This window comes from Argentina silus (assembly GCF_951799395.1).
Source record: "Argentina silus genome assembly, chromosome: Y".
Taxonomy (NCBI): Eukaryota; Metazoa; Chordata; class Actinopteri; order Argentiniformes; family Argentinidae; genus Argentina; species Argentina silus.
This window is the reverse complement of record NC_139654.1, coordinates 17,269,489-17,286,357: the sequence shown is the minus strand read 5'-3', so window position 1 is coordinate 17,286,357 and position 16,869 is coordinate 17,269,489. Positions and strand designations below refer to the sequence as shown.

General features: G+C 47.5%; 1 protein-coding gene across 1 annotated transcript; it reads right to left on the bottom strand.

Moving 5' to 3' along the window:
• Positions 1-4,910: 4,910 nt before the first annotated feature.
• On the bottom strand, positions 4,911-15,534 carry LOC310824011 (BLOC-2 complex member HPS6-like; the record flags this gene model as incomplete). The annotated part of the gene is given in 5 exon segments (XM_083696916.1): positions 4,911-4,922; positions 9,568-9,667; positions 9,669-10,702; positions 10,706-11,295; positions 14,562-15,534. Coding segments are annotated over 5 exon segments (2,709 nt in total).
• Between the last annotated feature and the right edge of the window lie 1,335 nt (positions 15,535-16,869).

Genomic DNA, 16,869 nt, shown 5'->3' with positions numbered 1-16,869 from the left:
AGTGCTGTTGAGTTGTTTGTTTTGCTGTGGCTATCCTGCCTTAAGCTCTGATAAGTAGTTTCTATTGAAAGCCACCTGTTTTGAAGTCAATAGCTGTGAAGTGCTGTCAATCTCCAGTGGGAGGGCCTAAACACTATCCTGCCAGGTATTTAACTCCTGCTCACCCTGGACCAGGACTAATGCATTTGGGATTGAGTGAGTGGTGAAACCTGTCTGGTCGTTAACTGATCGTCAGTTGGGAGGGGTTGCTACTCTGCTAGTCATCAGCAATCACAGAATCTGCATTTAGATTGTGACGATCACAGAGCGACAGCCTCTGCGACAGCCTCCTGACACGAAGACGAAGGAGTCTATCTGTGGACTCCATCGAGGAAAGCCTGAGAGGAAGGCCATACTACTAAGTATTTTTATTCTATTTTCATCATTTCTTCATTACCCTGAGTGTATTGAGCCTACCTATATCCTACTTTTCCCACTAACCCTCTCCCTCTATACCGGCAAAAAATCACAATGTGCTTTCTCCCCATTCCTGTTATTTCATCCATCAGGAGGACACATCGACGCTACACCTCCACCCGCAACCCTTCCAATGTAATTTATCCACCATGCTCAACTGACCACGACCTCACTGTCACGGGAGGGCTTTGGAACTGCCAGTCTGCGGTCCGGAAAGCAGAGGCTATCTCAGCCTATGCCTGCTTCATGTCTCTCCACTTCCTTGCTCTCACTGAGACATGGATTACACCGGATAACACAGCTACTCCGGCAGCCCTCTCTGATGCCTACTCCTTTACTCATTCCCCTAGACTCTCTGGTCGAGGAGGAGGAACAAGACTCCTCATCTCGCCTAAGTGGTCACATAATGTCCTTCCCCTGTCACACCTGTCCATTTCCACCTTTGAATTCCATGCTGTTTCTATCACCTCCCCTGTCAAACTTCACATTGTTGTTATCTATCGTCCTCCAGGTCAGCTTGGCCACTTCTTAGATGAGATGGATGTCCTTCTCAGCTTGTTCCCTGAGGACGGCACACCACTCACAATACTGGGTGACTTCAACATCTAGTCGGAGAAGCTTCACTCGTCTGGAGCACATGACCTTCTCTCCTCCTTCGGCCTCACCCTGTCCCACTCTCCTCCCACTCATAAGGCGGGCAATCAGCTCGACCTTGTCTTCACAAGATCCTCCCATACCTCAAACCTCACTGTTACCCCTCTTCCGGTTTCTGATCATCATTTCGTATCCTTCTCCCTCCCTCTCAAATGCTCACCCTCCCAGCCAGTCTCTACCCACACTGTATCCTCTCGTCGCAACCTGCGCACCCTCTCACTCACCGCTCTCTCTTCCTCTGTCTTATCCGCCCTACCCTCTGTTGAATCCTTCTCTCTTCTTTCCACTGATGCAGCTTCCTCCACCCTCCTGTCCTCTCTCTCCTCATCCTTCAACTCTCTCTGTCCACAGATGTCAAGACTAGCACCATCCACTCCTCGCACTCCCTGGCTGTCTGAAACCCTGCAAGCTTGTAGAATAGGGCTCAGGGCAGCTGAGAGGAAATGGAGAAAATCTGGCCTTCCTGATTGTGGGGGGACATGCAGCGTTCGGCCTGTAGAGGGAGCTACAGGACCGTGGCCGGGGTCGTCTGCTGCTCGAGGACAAGCGCTATCCTCGACATCGCCGCTGCTAGCGACTCCATTCCGCCTTCCCTCTGTGTCCCAGGTTGGGCGCCAAATGTGGCAATGTCCGTGTACACAGAGGCAGACGCAGCGGTGTAGTGAGGGAAAGGTCCCGTTTATTCATACAGTCAGTAATAATAATAATTTGTCCGTTGGCTTTCCAGCCTCGTCAGAGCGTCTCTCTCTCTCGCCACTGTCCGCTCTCAGCTCTCCTCGCCTACTGAAATGGCAGAAGCACACACATCTTAAACATTCGCCGACGAGACTTAATTCGCAGCAGGTGTGCAACAAAAGTCTCGCCGACACAACCCCGGCCACGGTCCTGTAGCTCCCTCTACAGGCCGAACGCTGCATGTCCCCCCACACTGATGATCTAGACCCTTATCTCTCTCTCCTCCTCAACTACACCTCATCTGCATCAGCTGCTAAAGCTTTATACTACCATTCCAGAATTCAAGCCTCTGTCTCTAACCCAAGGATACTGTTCTCCACATTTTCCTCATTCCTCAACCCTCCTCCTCCCTCCTCTCTGTCTGCCGATAACTTTGTCACCTACTTTGAAAAGAAGGTTGGTGACATTAGCAGCTCCTTCCCTCTACCTCTCACCAACAATGCTACCTTTCCTCCCAAACCCACTGTGCAACACCCAGTCTGTGGTTGACCAGATTTCTCCCCCCTCTCCCCTGACAATGTTCTAAAACTTGTCACATCCAAGCGGGCAACCACCTGCCCCCTCGATCCTATCCCCTCCCCCCTTCTCCAATCCATCTCCAAAGACCTCCTTCTGTTCCTTACCACCTTAATCAATTCCTCTCTATCCACAGGATCTTCAAGACAGCCAGAGTCAAGCCTCTTCTCAAGAAACCAACTCTTGACCTGTCTGCTATCCATAACTACAGACCGGTATCCCTTCTCTCCTTATCTAAAACCCTTGAACGTGCTGTCTTTAACCAACTGTCTAACTACCTCCTTCAGAACAACTTCCTCGACCCTCACGCAAGCTTCAAAGCTGGGCACTCTACTGAAACTGCTCTCCTCGCTGTCACGGAGGCCCTCCACTCCGCTCGAGCTTCCTCCCTCTCCTCTGTTCTCATTCTTCTGGACCTGTCCGCTGCATTCGACACAATAAACCACCCGATCCTTCTCTCCACCCTCTCAGAAAGTCCCCCAGGGCTCTGTTCTTGAGCCTTCACTGTTCTCTCTCTGTACCAAATCTCTCGGCTCTGTAATTTCTTCACATGGTTTCTCCTACCACACCTACGCTGATGACACTCAACTTTTTCTCTCTTTCCCCCCTTCTGACTCACAGGTGGCAACACGTGTCTCGGCATGTCGTGCTGACATTTCTGCTTGTATGTCAGCCCACCACCTAAAGCTCAACCTTGACAAGACTGAGCTGCTCTTCCTCCCAGGGAAAGCCTGCCCTCTCCAATACTTCTCCATCACAGAAGAGAACTCTGACCTCCTCCCATACAGCCAAGAACCTTGGGGTGGTCCTTAACAACCACTTATCTTGTGCGGCGAACATCACAGCGACAGCACGCTCCTGTAGATTCTTCTTCTACAACATCAGAAGGATACGCCCATTCCTCACCAGAGAAGCAGCACAACTTTTGGTCCAAACACTTGTAATCTCCCGCCTTGACTACTGCAACGCACACTTGGCCAGACTCCCCGCCTCCGCCATCAGACCTCTGCAGCTCATCCAGAACGCTGCCGCTCGTCTGGTGTTCAATCTCCCCAAATTCTCCCATGTCACGCCCCTCCTCCGCACCCTCCACTGGCTCCCGGTAGCAGCTCGCATCAGATTCAAGACCCTGGTGCTTGCCTACCGGGCAGCAAAGGGAACAGCCCCTCCTTCCTTGTAAGCAATAGTTAGCCCCCAAACCCCTGCACGATCACTCCGCTCTTCCACCCCGGCTGCCCGCCTGGCACCGCCACCTCTACACGGATGCAGCGGCCGCGCCACTCGGTCACGGCTTTTCACTGTCCTGGCGCCCCGTTGGTGGAATGAGCTTCCCCCCACTGTCAGGACTGCAGAGTCACAACCGATCTTCCGGCGTAGATTGAAAACCCATCTATTCAGGCTACATCTTAACAGTCCTTCCTAAGACCTCTTCACCCCCACTACCCTCCCTGTACTAACCCTAACCCTTGAGACCTCTTCACCCCCACTTCCCCCCTGTACAAGTTCTCTCCTGTTAATAAATAATTAAAAATAAAATGAAATAAATGGCATTACGACTGCCAATGGCCCCTGGTGTGAGCATTGATTACTTTGTCTTATGATGACTGTTGGATAGATGATTCACTTACTTAAACAAATGTATTTGTTGTAAGTCGCTTTGGATAAAGGCGTCTGCTAAATGCCATAAATGTAAATGCATACTTCAGGCAGTTATTGCATGCAAAGGATTGTCGAATAAAATACTAAACATGAGTGCTTAATTTGTACATTATATGAATCTGTCTCATTACTTTTGGTGCCCTGGAAAAGGGGGTATAAAAAGTATTGTACTTTCTGAATGGTGAAACCAAACCGTACAAAAATACCCTTAAACAAAAGCTGATTACTTATTACTTTTCAAGATTAGCCAACACAGTGGTAGTCGTGGGACCACCCTCCTCCCCACCGTAGTTAGAGTAACCACAATTCTACCCATGATAAGGCCCTCACACCTGGATGGTGCACACACTCAGAGGAACCTGCCTGTTTGCACATCCACTACCACACACACACACACGGTCCTGTGACACTGTTGACGTCCCAGGAGCTGTCACAGTTGCTAGTGACCTCTGGGCATGACCCGAGCATTCCTCTCATAGCTCACTGTAGCTCTGACACTCACACAGGAGAAACACACAGCAGCCACAGCACAACAAGCTCTGTTCTCCCCATGTATAATCTTTTCACTGACAGACAGGCAGGCATGCACACAGAATCACGTGGATTTGTGCATTGCTGGGATATGCATAGATTGAGGTTAAAACTCAGCAATGGGGGCAGTAGATCATATACTCTGAATGGATTGTCATGTATTTCATGCTGGAATTTTGGCCTATCTCCTTTGGGATTAGCTATGGTGCATGACTATATAAACTGGCACAACAAATTAACATTTGTTTTAGTACATAGGATCTGCTGGCAATGTCTAAGCCTAACAAACCAGAACAGCAACAATGCAGTGTCACATGCCAGTTGAGGATTAAACTATTGACTGTGAACCATTGACTATGCTAGTCTGCCAACTTCACACCATACCAAACAAACGCGTATAAACAACACACAGAGAGCAATGTAGTGTTTAAACTGCTGTTTAATAACACATTTTATGTTGCATTCATTCATAAATATCCTAACATTTCATATCCATCTTGCAGAAATACTGCAAAAGGCAAAAGTACATTATGGAACAGTCTTCACAGCCATTCAGAGGATGAAAGTTTGATGAAAATGGGGAATTCCACCTTACATTAGAGTAGAGACTACCGCTTCTCCCTCAAGCACATTAAGCTGTCTGGAAAGGAAAATGTTTTCCTGTGCTTCTTTCTGGCTCTAAACACTCTATTAGCTTTCACAAACTATAGCCTTCACAGCTCCAGTCTTTCAGGGCCACAGTTCTGCTGCTTCTTCTCCTGGGCCCGTACTCACAAAGCATCTACAAGTGCTGATCTAGGATCAGTTTAGCCATTCAGATCAAAATGAATAAGATTATATCGACAGGTGGAGGGGATCCTAGATCAGCACTCTTACTATGAGACGCTTTTGTGAATACAAGCCCTGTTTAGACACTCATCCATCAAGAGAGAACACACACCTGGTTGCCCAGGTAACCATAGGTCTCTAATCAAACAACTAAAACCACTGTGGTACTCAAGGAGTTGTGCACCCCTGCTATACAATATAGAAACCTGGTTACATCTAAGATGCACAGTGAAAAACAATATGAGATACAGTAGGTCAATGCAAAGTCTGAGAACAGGTCAAAAGTCTTAGTCATCTTTGGCTCTCTTGGAGCATGCCTAATGTCCCGCACACCAGCATATGCTCCCAAGTGCTGTACTCCAGCAGTCAGTTAGAGCAGAAATGTGACATGTCTGTGAAAGGCACTCAAGTTTGTTCCATGGCATTCTGGAGTCAAACTGTGAGAGTGTGCTTGGCAGGCCGTATTGGAGATGTCACAGGATCTCTCTGGCTATAATTCCAGACATATGCATCTAAAATCTATCTTAGAAATATGATAAACAATAAATAATATACTTAGAGGTGGGTCCACAGCTCTGCACAAAACATCACACAATTAGTTTGTTTCAAAATAGCAGAGAAGGCTACTGAAAAGTAACAAAACAAAAACATACTTTTTATAAAATTAGAATAAGACTTCAATTTAGCTACTTACAACTAAAATCAACTTAATTTTCATCAAGTTACACCTTTCGACAGGCTTTAACATTAATTTCAACAGATAAATAACATGAAACAGTACGACGCCCATCAGTTTAATGACACGGGGGGGGGGGGGGGGGGGGGGGAACTGCACAAAAACAGTGAAGAATGCTCACATAGTAGAGACAAGGAGGGTGGCACATACCTAATGGCATTACCCTCACTGGGCCCATGCAGGAAGACGTGGCCCTGTGCAGTGTGTGTGTGTGTGTGTGTAACGTGCCTCAGTTTAGGCCTGTCCCACCCCCACTAAGGGCCTCATAGAATTACCCCAAATTGAATTTAGAGCAGGACTGTGGAGTTTGGTAGGAATGTACTGAGTGGCACTGCAATGAGAGAATGGAGAGAACAAGGAGAGAGCATTGTATTTTTGCTGTAGTTCATTTTGTAACATGCCAATAATAACCCACACAACAAACTATCATTCTCACCATTGCAGAGGAATGAACCTGTCGGTATGTAATGTTACAGTATGGTATGGTTAAGTCCACAGGGATGTGGTCGTGTTTGAGCTTAACAGTTGACTGAGTTCATGAGGAACACAAAACCAGAACTAACGTACCAGGAAAGGAACCTTTACCCCCACAGGCCTAGAGTCAGAAATACCACATTCAAAACAAACATTTGAACACGAAAGGCCAGTGGCTCCTGATAACAGTAGCTGAGAAATGGTATTGCTCCTTTGCAGATTTAAAGTACAGTAAAACTCGAGGGGATCAGCAATACTTCTTCAAACATCAGACAGGAACAACTTGACAAACAAAAACAAATACTCTGCAGGCAGATAGTAAAAAAACCCTGAATGACAGTTAATGGGTTTGTACATAATTGTAAGCTTTAGCACGGATGGAGTTTCAGTGAAGAGGCAGACGTGTTGCAAAAACCCTTTGTGGGGCATTTTATTGGTACCGATCTCAACCCTCCACCAACTTCCAATGGCCACACTTAAATACCCTCCCAGGTGACATGATTAACACAGGACAAACCAAGTAAGAGGGGAGCTTCACAATGTACACAAACCAAATTACATAATCTAACATCTATTTTTATAACATTATCACACACATCCTAGTATCACAGGTAGGTAAAAACAAACAATCACTATTAGGCTATGGTAAATGCAAAGGACACAGTATATTCTCCAGCCACAAATACCATTCCCCCCCTTCAATTAACAATGGGAGCTTCCAGAACTATATAGGCTGTCCCTGTGGCTTGAGGACTCCTTTGGCCGGTGAACCAGGAACTGCAATCACAACCAGGTGAGTATATACACAAATTCTACCTTTCATTCATTTCCCATATACAATGTAAAATGTAGAATACCAATGTTTCACAATAACTCAAATGTTATTTATAGTTAATGTTATTTACAGCTGTCAGTACCAATGTGTTAGCAGCGTACTCATACCTTTTATTCTTTGCAGAACCGCACCTCATGACTGCCCAACAACCGCAGACCCATGAGTCCTCCCCTGCGTTGCACAAGCACCTAAACACAACATATACCCCTGCACACAAACACACCCATACACTCCCAACCCGTGATGGACTGATCTCCATCACAATAATGATGGGTGCACATGACATGCACAATAATCGGTTAATAAATTATTATATATACACACACATATATATATATATATATATATATATATATATATATATATATATATATATATATATATATATATATATATATTGTGGCGCCCGCCCCGTGCCTAAGCCCATGCGCGAGTGTGGGACGGTGGTTAATGGAGTGTATATCTCGCCTCGCTTTGTCTCTGCTGTTTCTGCTGTCCCTCTCTTGCCCCGTGTTGTCTTTGGCAGGACCATGTATGGAGTTCCTGCGCCCCAAGGGGCCACAGCTGCAACCCGTGGAGATAATCACCGTATGCCCATACATGGAGTTCCTGCTCATCAAGGCACAGCTGAAGGGCATCAGCAGGAGCAGCAGAGACCGGACAAAAGGAGCCAACGGAGCACCCAGTGGAGAGGAGTTGCTACGGCGAACCTAGGAGCAGTTGATGAGAGAGAGAGAGAGTAAGCCAAGTCACCGTTGTCCTGTGGATGATCCCTGACCATAGGAGAGCCCCCTTTGAAGCCCGACCCCGAGAACGTCCGAGAGCCCGCTACGTTGCCAACCTTCGCCTGTCTGACTACCCCGCTGCCGCCCCGACCTGGAACGTAAGAGGACCACCCACCGTGTACCGAACCCCCCTGCTATCTTCACGACACGACGCCTTCTCACCCCCACCCTCTCTCTATCATTTCCCTCTCCCCGCTAACCGAATAAATATCTTTGATTGTAATTCTGGTGTGGACCTCTCTGCTTACACTGTGTTTGGGTCCGTGACGCGCCCGCACACCCCGGCGGCCGTCACAATATATATATATATATATATATATATATATATATATATATATATATATATATATATATATATATATATATATATATATATATATATAGACAGTACCAGTCAAATGCTTGGACACACCTTGCCAAGAGTGTGCAAAGTGGTCATCAAAGCAAAAGGTGGCTACTTTGAAGAATCTAAAATATAAACCATATTCTGGTTTGTTTAACACTTTCTTGTTTACTACATGTCTTCAATATTAATCTACAATGTAGAAAATAATAAAAACAAAGAAAAACTGAATGAATTCAATTGAATGAGAAGGTGTGTCCAAACTTTTGACTGGTACTGTATATATAAAATACAAAATTATAGATGTATTTATTGATATTTATACAGGGGAAAGCACCTTGAGAGCAGGATCTCATTACTTTTTACTATTCCATGCCCTTGGAGCACAGTAACTAAAGTTTTACCCAGCTCAGAGGAGACACATGGGACCTCAAGGACTAACTAATCTTGAGATCTCCAGGTAATAAGTGAAGTAAGATAGCATGGGAGTTTATGGATTATAGCTGTATATACATACAGAAGCCAGTGGTGGGTCCTTCTCGCAGTTTTGGTTGCATTCAGTACTAATGTATGTACAATGGTAAGCCCTTTAGTAGTCATTTAATAGCCTGTAGAAGTATATATATTTTTTATGTTCAGAGGGTACCAGCTATAATCCATTTGTTGGTCCCCAGCCATTCTACAAAATTAATAACAACACACAACCTCATTCCAAAAGCTTTGCCTAAAGGAACACATTTTGTTCAACTATCTTAGTTATGTTTATTGTTCACACAATAAACTTACTGGATTGTCATGAGATCAAGCAATACTTTTATACTGCACATTAAGCCAGGTGGCATCACATTTTTTATCACCCCTGTGATACTGGGAATGTCCTAAGTAGAGAGCTCCCTCTCTTTTTACAAACAAGAAAGAGAGAATGTATATGTGCGTGTTTACTGTGTATGAATCTGTGTGGTTATGGTCTTCCAGATACGGTTAAAGTTAATTTTGTGTGTGTATGTACATGTACATGTGGGTATGCGTCTGTGTGAGAGCCAAACAGGGTCGGGGGTGGGAAGGTGGGCAATTGGAGGATGTCTGCGTATCTCTGGCTGGGTTTGGTCTCTCTGGAGAACCTTACTCAACAGGGGCTTCAACAGTCCTATGGTCAACTGGCTACTTTGGGGCTCCGCAAAGGGAGTGGGGGAGGAGGAGGGGAGGTATGAGAAGGAAGAGAGGTTTGAGGAGGAAGATGAGGGTGAGGATGGTATATTCTTTAGCACCATGTTGAGTATGGCTGTGACGGTCAGGTCTGCAGGACAAAGAGCCCAGAGCAGGTCCAGGTATGGATCTCGGTCTCTGTGCTGTGCCACCTCACACAGCAGAGTGGTAAAGATGTCCTTGTTCAGCAGTGGGCTCTGCCTACAGAATCTCTGTGCCACCTGGGTGACACGCTCCCACTGGCGCCGACCAAGTAGGATCCTCAGTGTCTGGAGAATCGCATTGGGCCACCCACTGACCAGGAGTAGATCCACCTCCAGGTCCTGGTTTCGCTCTTGGTTCTGGTCTTTGTCCGACCCTGGACTGGGTAGGACTGACAGGGCACGTTTGTACAGGGGCAGACTTTCCCCGTTCTCCCCTCCTCTACCCCGAGAGTAGCTCCAGGAGGAGCCGCCCAGGCCTAGACCCACCAACCCCTGCTGCTGCTGGGCCAGCTCCAGGAACCTCGGCAGCCAGCCTGGCTGGAAGCAGAAGACTGAGTGACATAGGAGCTCAAACACGGGCAAGGCTAGGTTAACTGCTGGGGGACTGGAGCTGGCTTTGATGTTAGGGTTAGGACTGGGCCTGATGCTGGGCTTAGGGCTGTGCTTGTGTTTGGGCTGGCCGTTGCCGTTGGCATAGGGCAGGTTGACTGGTGTGTTGGAGGCCTGAACAGGGCTGAGCACAGTCTTCCAGACCTCCGGGGGCACACTACAGGAGAGAGAGCCCTCACTGTTGCAGTGCAGCTGTAGAGTAGCCTGCGTAGCCCTCCAGGTCTGACAGGGGAACAGGCTGAAGATAGAGTTGAGGTAGAGGAGAGCATCCCGGTCCAGCTCAGAGGAGAGCAGTCTTCCCACTTCCTGCTGCACCAAACTATCACACACTGCCTCCACCTCCTTCTCCCTCTACCTCACCACACTCCCCTTAACCTCCTCCAGAGAGACCAGGCCCTTCAGTTCAGCTTCCAGGGACCCAAGCAGCCTCTCCTGCCCTCCCCTACCTCCCTGGAACAGCTCTGCACCCTTCTGCCCCCCTCCTCCACTGAGGTAGTCCCTGAGGATGGAGGCTAGGGAGATCGGAGCCTGGAACATCCCTCCTTTCTTTAGTTTCTCCATAGTCAGCTGGGTGCTGCTCAGGCTCCTCTGCTGATAGTACTTACAGGCCTCCTCAAAGACAGCCTCCACCAGAAGAGCTCCAGGGCGGATGTTCTCCACTGTACCCAGAGAAGAGGGTCTCTGCCTGGGATCCGAGTCTCCGCCTCTGGGGTCTGACTTCCGGAGCATCACTACAAACAGCCCCGTCTCTGACAACAGGTGTGGAGCCTGTCTCTCACTCCCATTCACGCACAATAACCCCTCTCTCTTCAGAGAGATTGTCTCCAGCTCTCTGCCATGCTTGGTGTCAATTAGGTAGAGGGTCTGCCCCAATGCTAGTGCCAGGCAGTCCTGGTACATGTTTAGGCTGTTGTGGGTCCCATAGCTCACCAGGCAGTTGTCTGCTGGTGAGCAGACAACTGCAAGATGGCGCCGAGGAAGGCTGCCGTGTCTCACGCTCCTCCTCACCTTTTTATTGTTTTGACTTATCTTGCTAGTTTATTTTTATATTTACGCCTAACTCTCGGTAACAGGCGAACGGCCAAAGCGAGCCCTATCATACGATATGATAGAGAAAAACTTTTGCGCATTAGATCGTCGGTGGAAAACACTTTTTCACCACCACCCGCAAACAACGGCAATCTACCCTGGCTACCTGCTGCCTCACCTGGACAATGGAGGAGACGGAGGAAGCGAGGCTCGCGGGCTGGAGTGCTGGTCAGGCTGAGGAAACGTGAGAACCGGCCTCCTCTCCCCAGTATTCTTCTGGCGAACGTCCAGTCACTGGACAACAAGCTGGATGAACTCCGGAGCAGGATGGCGTTTCAACGGGACATTAAGAACTGTAACGTTATGGTTTTCACGGAGACTTGGCTCGACCCTTCGGCCCCAGATTGTGCCATTGTTCCACACGGATTCTCCATTCACCGCCAGGACAGGACAATGACATCGGGGAAGAGCAAGGGGGGAGGTGTCTGCTTCATGGTGAATAACAAGTGGTGTTCAGACGTGGAGATACTTTCATCGGACTGCTCTCCCAATTTAGAGCACCTCATGATCGGATGTCGACCTTATTATTCGCCCAGGGAGTTTACATCGGTTGTGCTTACAGCTGTCTATATACCACCAGACGCTGATACCAACCAAGCGCTGCACGAGCTGTATGGAGTTATCGACAGGACGGAGACCTCACGGCCCGAGGCTGCTTTCATTGTGGCTGGGGATTTTAATAAAGCCAACTTGAGGAAAGTCCTGCCGAGATACCGCCAGCACATCAGCTTTCCCACGCGAGGCGCAAACACGCTCGACCATGTTTACTCTCCCTTCCGCGACGGATATAAGGCCCTCCTACGACCCCCATTCGGCAAATCAGACCACAGCTCAGTACTGCTTCTGCCTTCCTACAGGCAGATACTCAAACGTGACAGGCCGGTGACGCGGACCATTCAACGTTGGTCTGACCAATCAGACTCCGCATTACGGGACTGTTTCAGCACTACGGAGTGGGATGTGTTTAAGGACGACAATTTAAACACACACACGGACTCGGTGATTTGCTACATTGGCAAATGCATTGATGACGTCGTGCCGCGGATTACTGTACGGACATTTCCCAATCAGAAGCCCTGGGTTAATGGAGAAGTCCGAGCCAAACTTAAGGCACGGACTGCCGCCTACAACTCAGGTGATTTGGAGGAGTACAGCAATTCCAGGTATGCACTCAGGAAAGCTATTAACATTGCTAAGAGACAATACAAGGACAGAATGGAGTCCAACTTTGAGGGCTCCAACTCAAGGCACATGTGGACCGGACTCAGAACAATTACAGACTTTAAAGGGACTACGAGTGTGACTGAGGAAGTGTCTCCATCTCTCCCAGATGACCTTAACACCTACTTCGCACGTTTTGAGAGCTACTCTCCGGCTGAGGAAGTACAGATGGACCAGGACCCCTGCACACTAGCAATAACAAGGGCAGATGTGTGCAAATCCTTCAAAAGGATTAATCCACACAAGGCCCCTGGTCCGGATGGCATACCTGGCCGGGCTCTCAGGGTGTGTGCAGATCAGCTGGCAGGTGTGTTTACAGACATTTTCAACCTGTCACTGCTCCAGTCGGTGGTCCCCACATGTCTCAAAAAGTCCACCATCATCCCCATCCCAAAGAAGTCAAAAACATCCTGCCTCAACGACTACCGACCAGTAGCACTGACTTCCATCGTCATGAAGTGCTTTGAGCGGTTAGTCAAATCATTCATCACCTCCTCCCTCCCTGACTCACTGGACCCCATGCAGTTTGCATACAGGGCAAACAGGTCCACAGACGACGCCATCGCCCTCGCCCTCCACACTGCCCTCTCCCACCTGGACCAGAAGAACACATATGTGAGAATGCTGTTCATTGACTACAGTTCAGCATTCAATACCATTGTGCCCTCCAAGCTCGCTGTGAAGCTCAGGGACCTCGGGCTCAACACCACGCTTTGTGACTGGATCCTGAGCTTCCTGACGGGCAGACCCCAGGCAGTGCGGATAGGAGGCGCCACATCATCCACCCTGACTCTCAACACCGGCGCACCCCAGGGCTGCGTGCTCAGCCCTCTCCTCTACTCCCTGTTCACACATGACTGCGTGGCCACACACAGCTCCAACACCATCATCAAGTTTGCTGACGACACGACCGTCATCGGCCTGATCACCGACGGCGACGAGACGGCGTACAGAGAGGAGGTGAGAGTCCTGACATCTTGGTGCCAGGACAACAACCTCCAGCTCAACCTCAGCAAAACTAAGGAGCTGATTGTGGACTACAGGAAGCGGCAGGGAGCCGGGCACGCCCCTATCACCATCAACGGGACGGCAGTAGAGAGAGTCAGCAGATTCAAGTTCCTCGGGGTCCACATCTGCGAGGACCTGACCTGGACTCACCACACCGACGCCATCACAAAGATGGCAAGACAGCGGCTCTTCTTCCTCCGCAGGCTGCGGAGGTTCAACATGGACTCCAGGATACTCTGCAACTTCTACAGGTGCACCATAGAGAGTATCCTGACTGGCTGCATCACCGCCTGGTACGGCAGTTGCTCCGCCCTCAACCGTAAGACATTACAGAGGGTGGTGAAAGCTGCCCAGCACATTACCAGGACGGAGCTGCCATCCATGGAGGACCTCTACACTCAGCGCTGCAGGAAGAAGACTAACCGGATTATTAAAGACCCTCATCACCCCAGCAACAAACTGTTTCGGCTACTCCCGTCTGGCAGACGCTACCGCAGCATCCGGTCTCGCACCACCAGACTCAGGGACAGTTTCATCCCACAGGCAATAAGACTGTTGAACTCCTGAGCTACTTAGCTCACCACAATGACACTTTAAACTATGCCACTTTATAACATGCCACTATAAAATGCCACTTTATACCAGTCGACATCTGGATAAAAACGTCTGTTTACATTTCACTTTTTACATTTTACATTTACATTTATTTAGTTTTGTATTTAGGTAAATATTGTTATTGTTGTTGTTTCTATATTTTTATTTTTATTTTTATTATTTACACTTCTTATTGCACTGTTGGAGGAGCCCAAGACTTAAGAATTTCATTGCCAGCGATTGCTCTGTAACTGTTGTGCATATGACAATAAAACCATCTTGAATCTTGAATCTCTTGCTAATTTGTAGACCTGTCGTAGCACCCCATCCCTCTGCAGCAGACTGACACAGCCTGTGCTGAGCAGAAGTAACAGGCCTCCACATATAGTGGGGGAAAAGCCATATATATCAGGGGGGTTAAGTGCTGACAAATATCCAATACAGTCCATTATTAACCTCTTAAAGTCTGATTCTTTAATGGGAGGAGAGTCTTTCGTCAGGAGAGTGCCCTTGCAGGTGCCGCTCACTTTGAAGGTGTCATGTTGAGGGGACCACATTAGGAAGAATTTGGAGACACTCATGGAAGATGTAGGCCTATCCTTTAAATCCGGTAGCAGGTAAACGTTCTCGCCTGAGCTGATTACTGTATAACGAGGGTTGTTGTGTAGAGCAATTTTCACGCCACCCAAACTGACAGCCCCATTCTCAACCCCATAAGCACGTTTGCAGACGCAGTATCTGAAGTTGTTATGAGTTGCATTGTGAGTGGACGAGCTGTCCGAGGGTGGCCTCTCCTCGCACCAGATGATGAGGTTAGGACTTGTGGAAACAGACACCACTCTCGCCCGGGGACTGTTGCACAACTCCGAGGTTTGCAGCAGATGCCAGCCCGCTTTGTGTTCCAGGAATTTCCAGAACTCCGCTTTTCCATTCTCGTATACTAGAGCTAGTAGAGCAGCATCCCCGTCTCTATTGTTGCTATGGTCCAGATACACAATATCCACTATTGGCACAGTCCATGTCAGGTCCAAATCTAGATGCGTTTGGCTCTGGATAAACTGAGGTCTTTGATATTTGTCAAAAGTCATGAGACCGACCTTCGGTTTGCGAAGAATGACATGAATGTGGCGTCCGTCTGGGCTGACACGCACATCTGACAGATTGTTTTTGCAGCAACTATTAGAATACGTATGTTTTAGACAGTCGTTCAAATCTTTACCTCTCGTAAAGTCCCAGAAATCTGTCAACTGTTCCAACACTAGTCGTGTCATTTCTACAGAGTTTAGTCGATGGGAAGGGAGGCGAACTGATGGATGGCTAGCAGCATTAGCTAGTAATAGTAGCAGAAATCTCAACTCCGACTCTACAGGCTAGCTGTGCCGTTACTTCGTTAGCTTGGTGACTCATCGTTCTGGCAGTCCATGATGCAGGCGGACAAATCCCCCGATTTAATTCCAACGTTGATAAGTACATCTCTGTCGGTGACAAACTATTTAAAGAACTATCTGGCAACGTTTAAAACAGTTCTTATTTAGCAATCAATCTGGTCAACTGGCTTGTCATTTCGATGCTTAGCGACCTCCTATCTGCGTTCTCTGAGCTCTCAAAGTGGAACTCCGTCCACCTACTTCCGGCCAATGCAAACGCATGTAAATAACGATTTCTTCAAAATAAGACCGCCCAAATTAAACTTTATTTAGCATTTAAACATGGTAAATAAGGATTAAGCAACCGCCATTATAATATGCTAATTATCTTAACAAATATATATGAATCATCACCATATAATATTTGGTATAGTATTGCCCTAGACGGATTTGTAATTGTTCTTATATCCTAATTACCTCGATGAAATAGTATTGCCCCAGAATAATGGACTGAACAGAAATATGATAATTTCAATACATCTCTGGAACCACTGTACACTCAACACTTCTAGAATGCAGATCAGGGGAATTGAGCTGTATGACACCAGTAAAGAGCCAGTAAAATTTGCTGAAACATCGCTTCAGACTCATCTGATCTACAGAAGTGTTGCCAAGTAGAGTGGTACCAGAGGTGAATTTAAATGTTTGAAAAATTGTTTTGTACAGTCCATTATATGTGTCCTACCCAGTTCAGACAGGGCACTTTGAGTTGTATGGTGCCAGTAAATAGCCATCAACATTTGCTAAGACATCACTTTAGACTCAAACTCACCTGAGAGAAAATATTGTGATCCCATCACTTTCCATTAATCTCTTAACTCGCGCTTTTATTTTGAAGCCGCGAAAAACCGGAAAGCTTAGATGGAGCTGATTAAAGTTCATAGAACACAGATCTACCTCCTGACATCAGTTTATTAATTTCCGGATACCGATAACTTTTTTGCACAAAGGGGAGGAGCAGACCAATGGGGCGTATTTTCGTAAAGACCATAACATTTACATTTTAGACATTTACCAGACGCTTTTATCCAAAGCGACTTACAACAAGTACATTTGTCTATGAAAGTGAATCATCTATACATCAGTCATCATAAGAAAAACTAATCTGTGCTAGGACCAGGGGCCATTGGCAGTCACAATGCTAGAAGAAGGAAGGATTACTTTTTATTTTTTTTATTT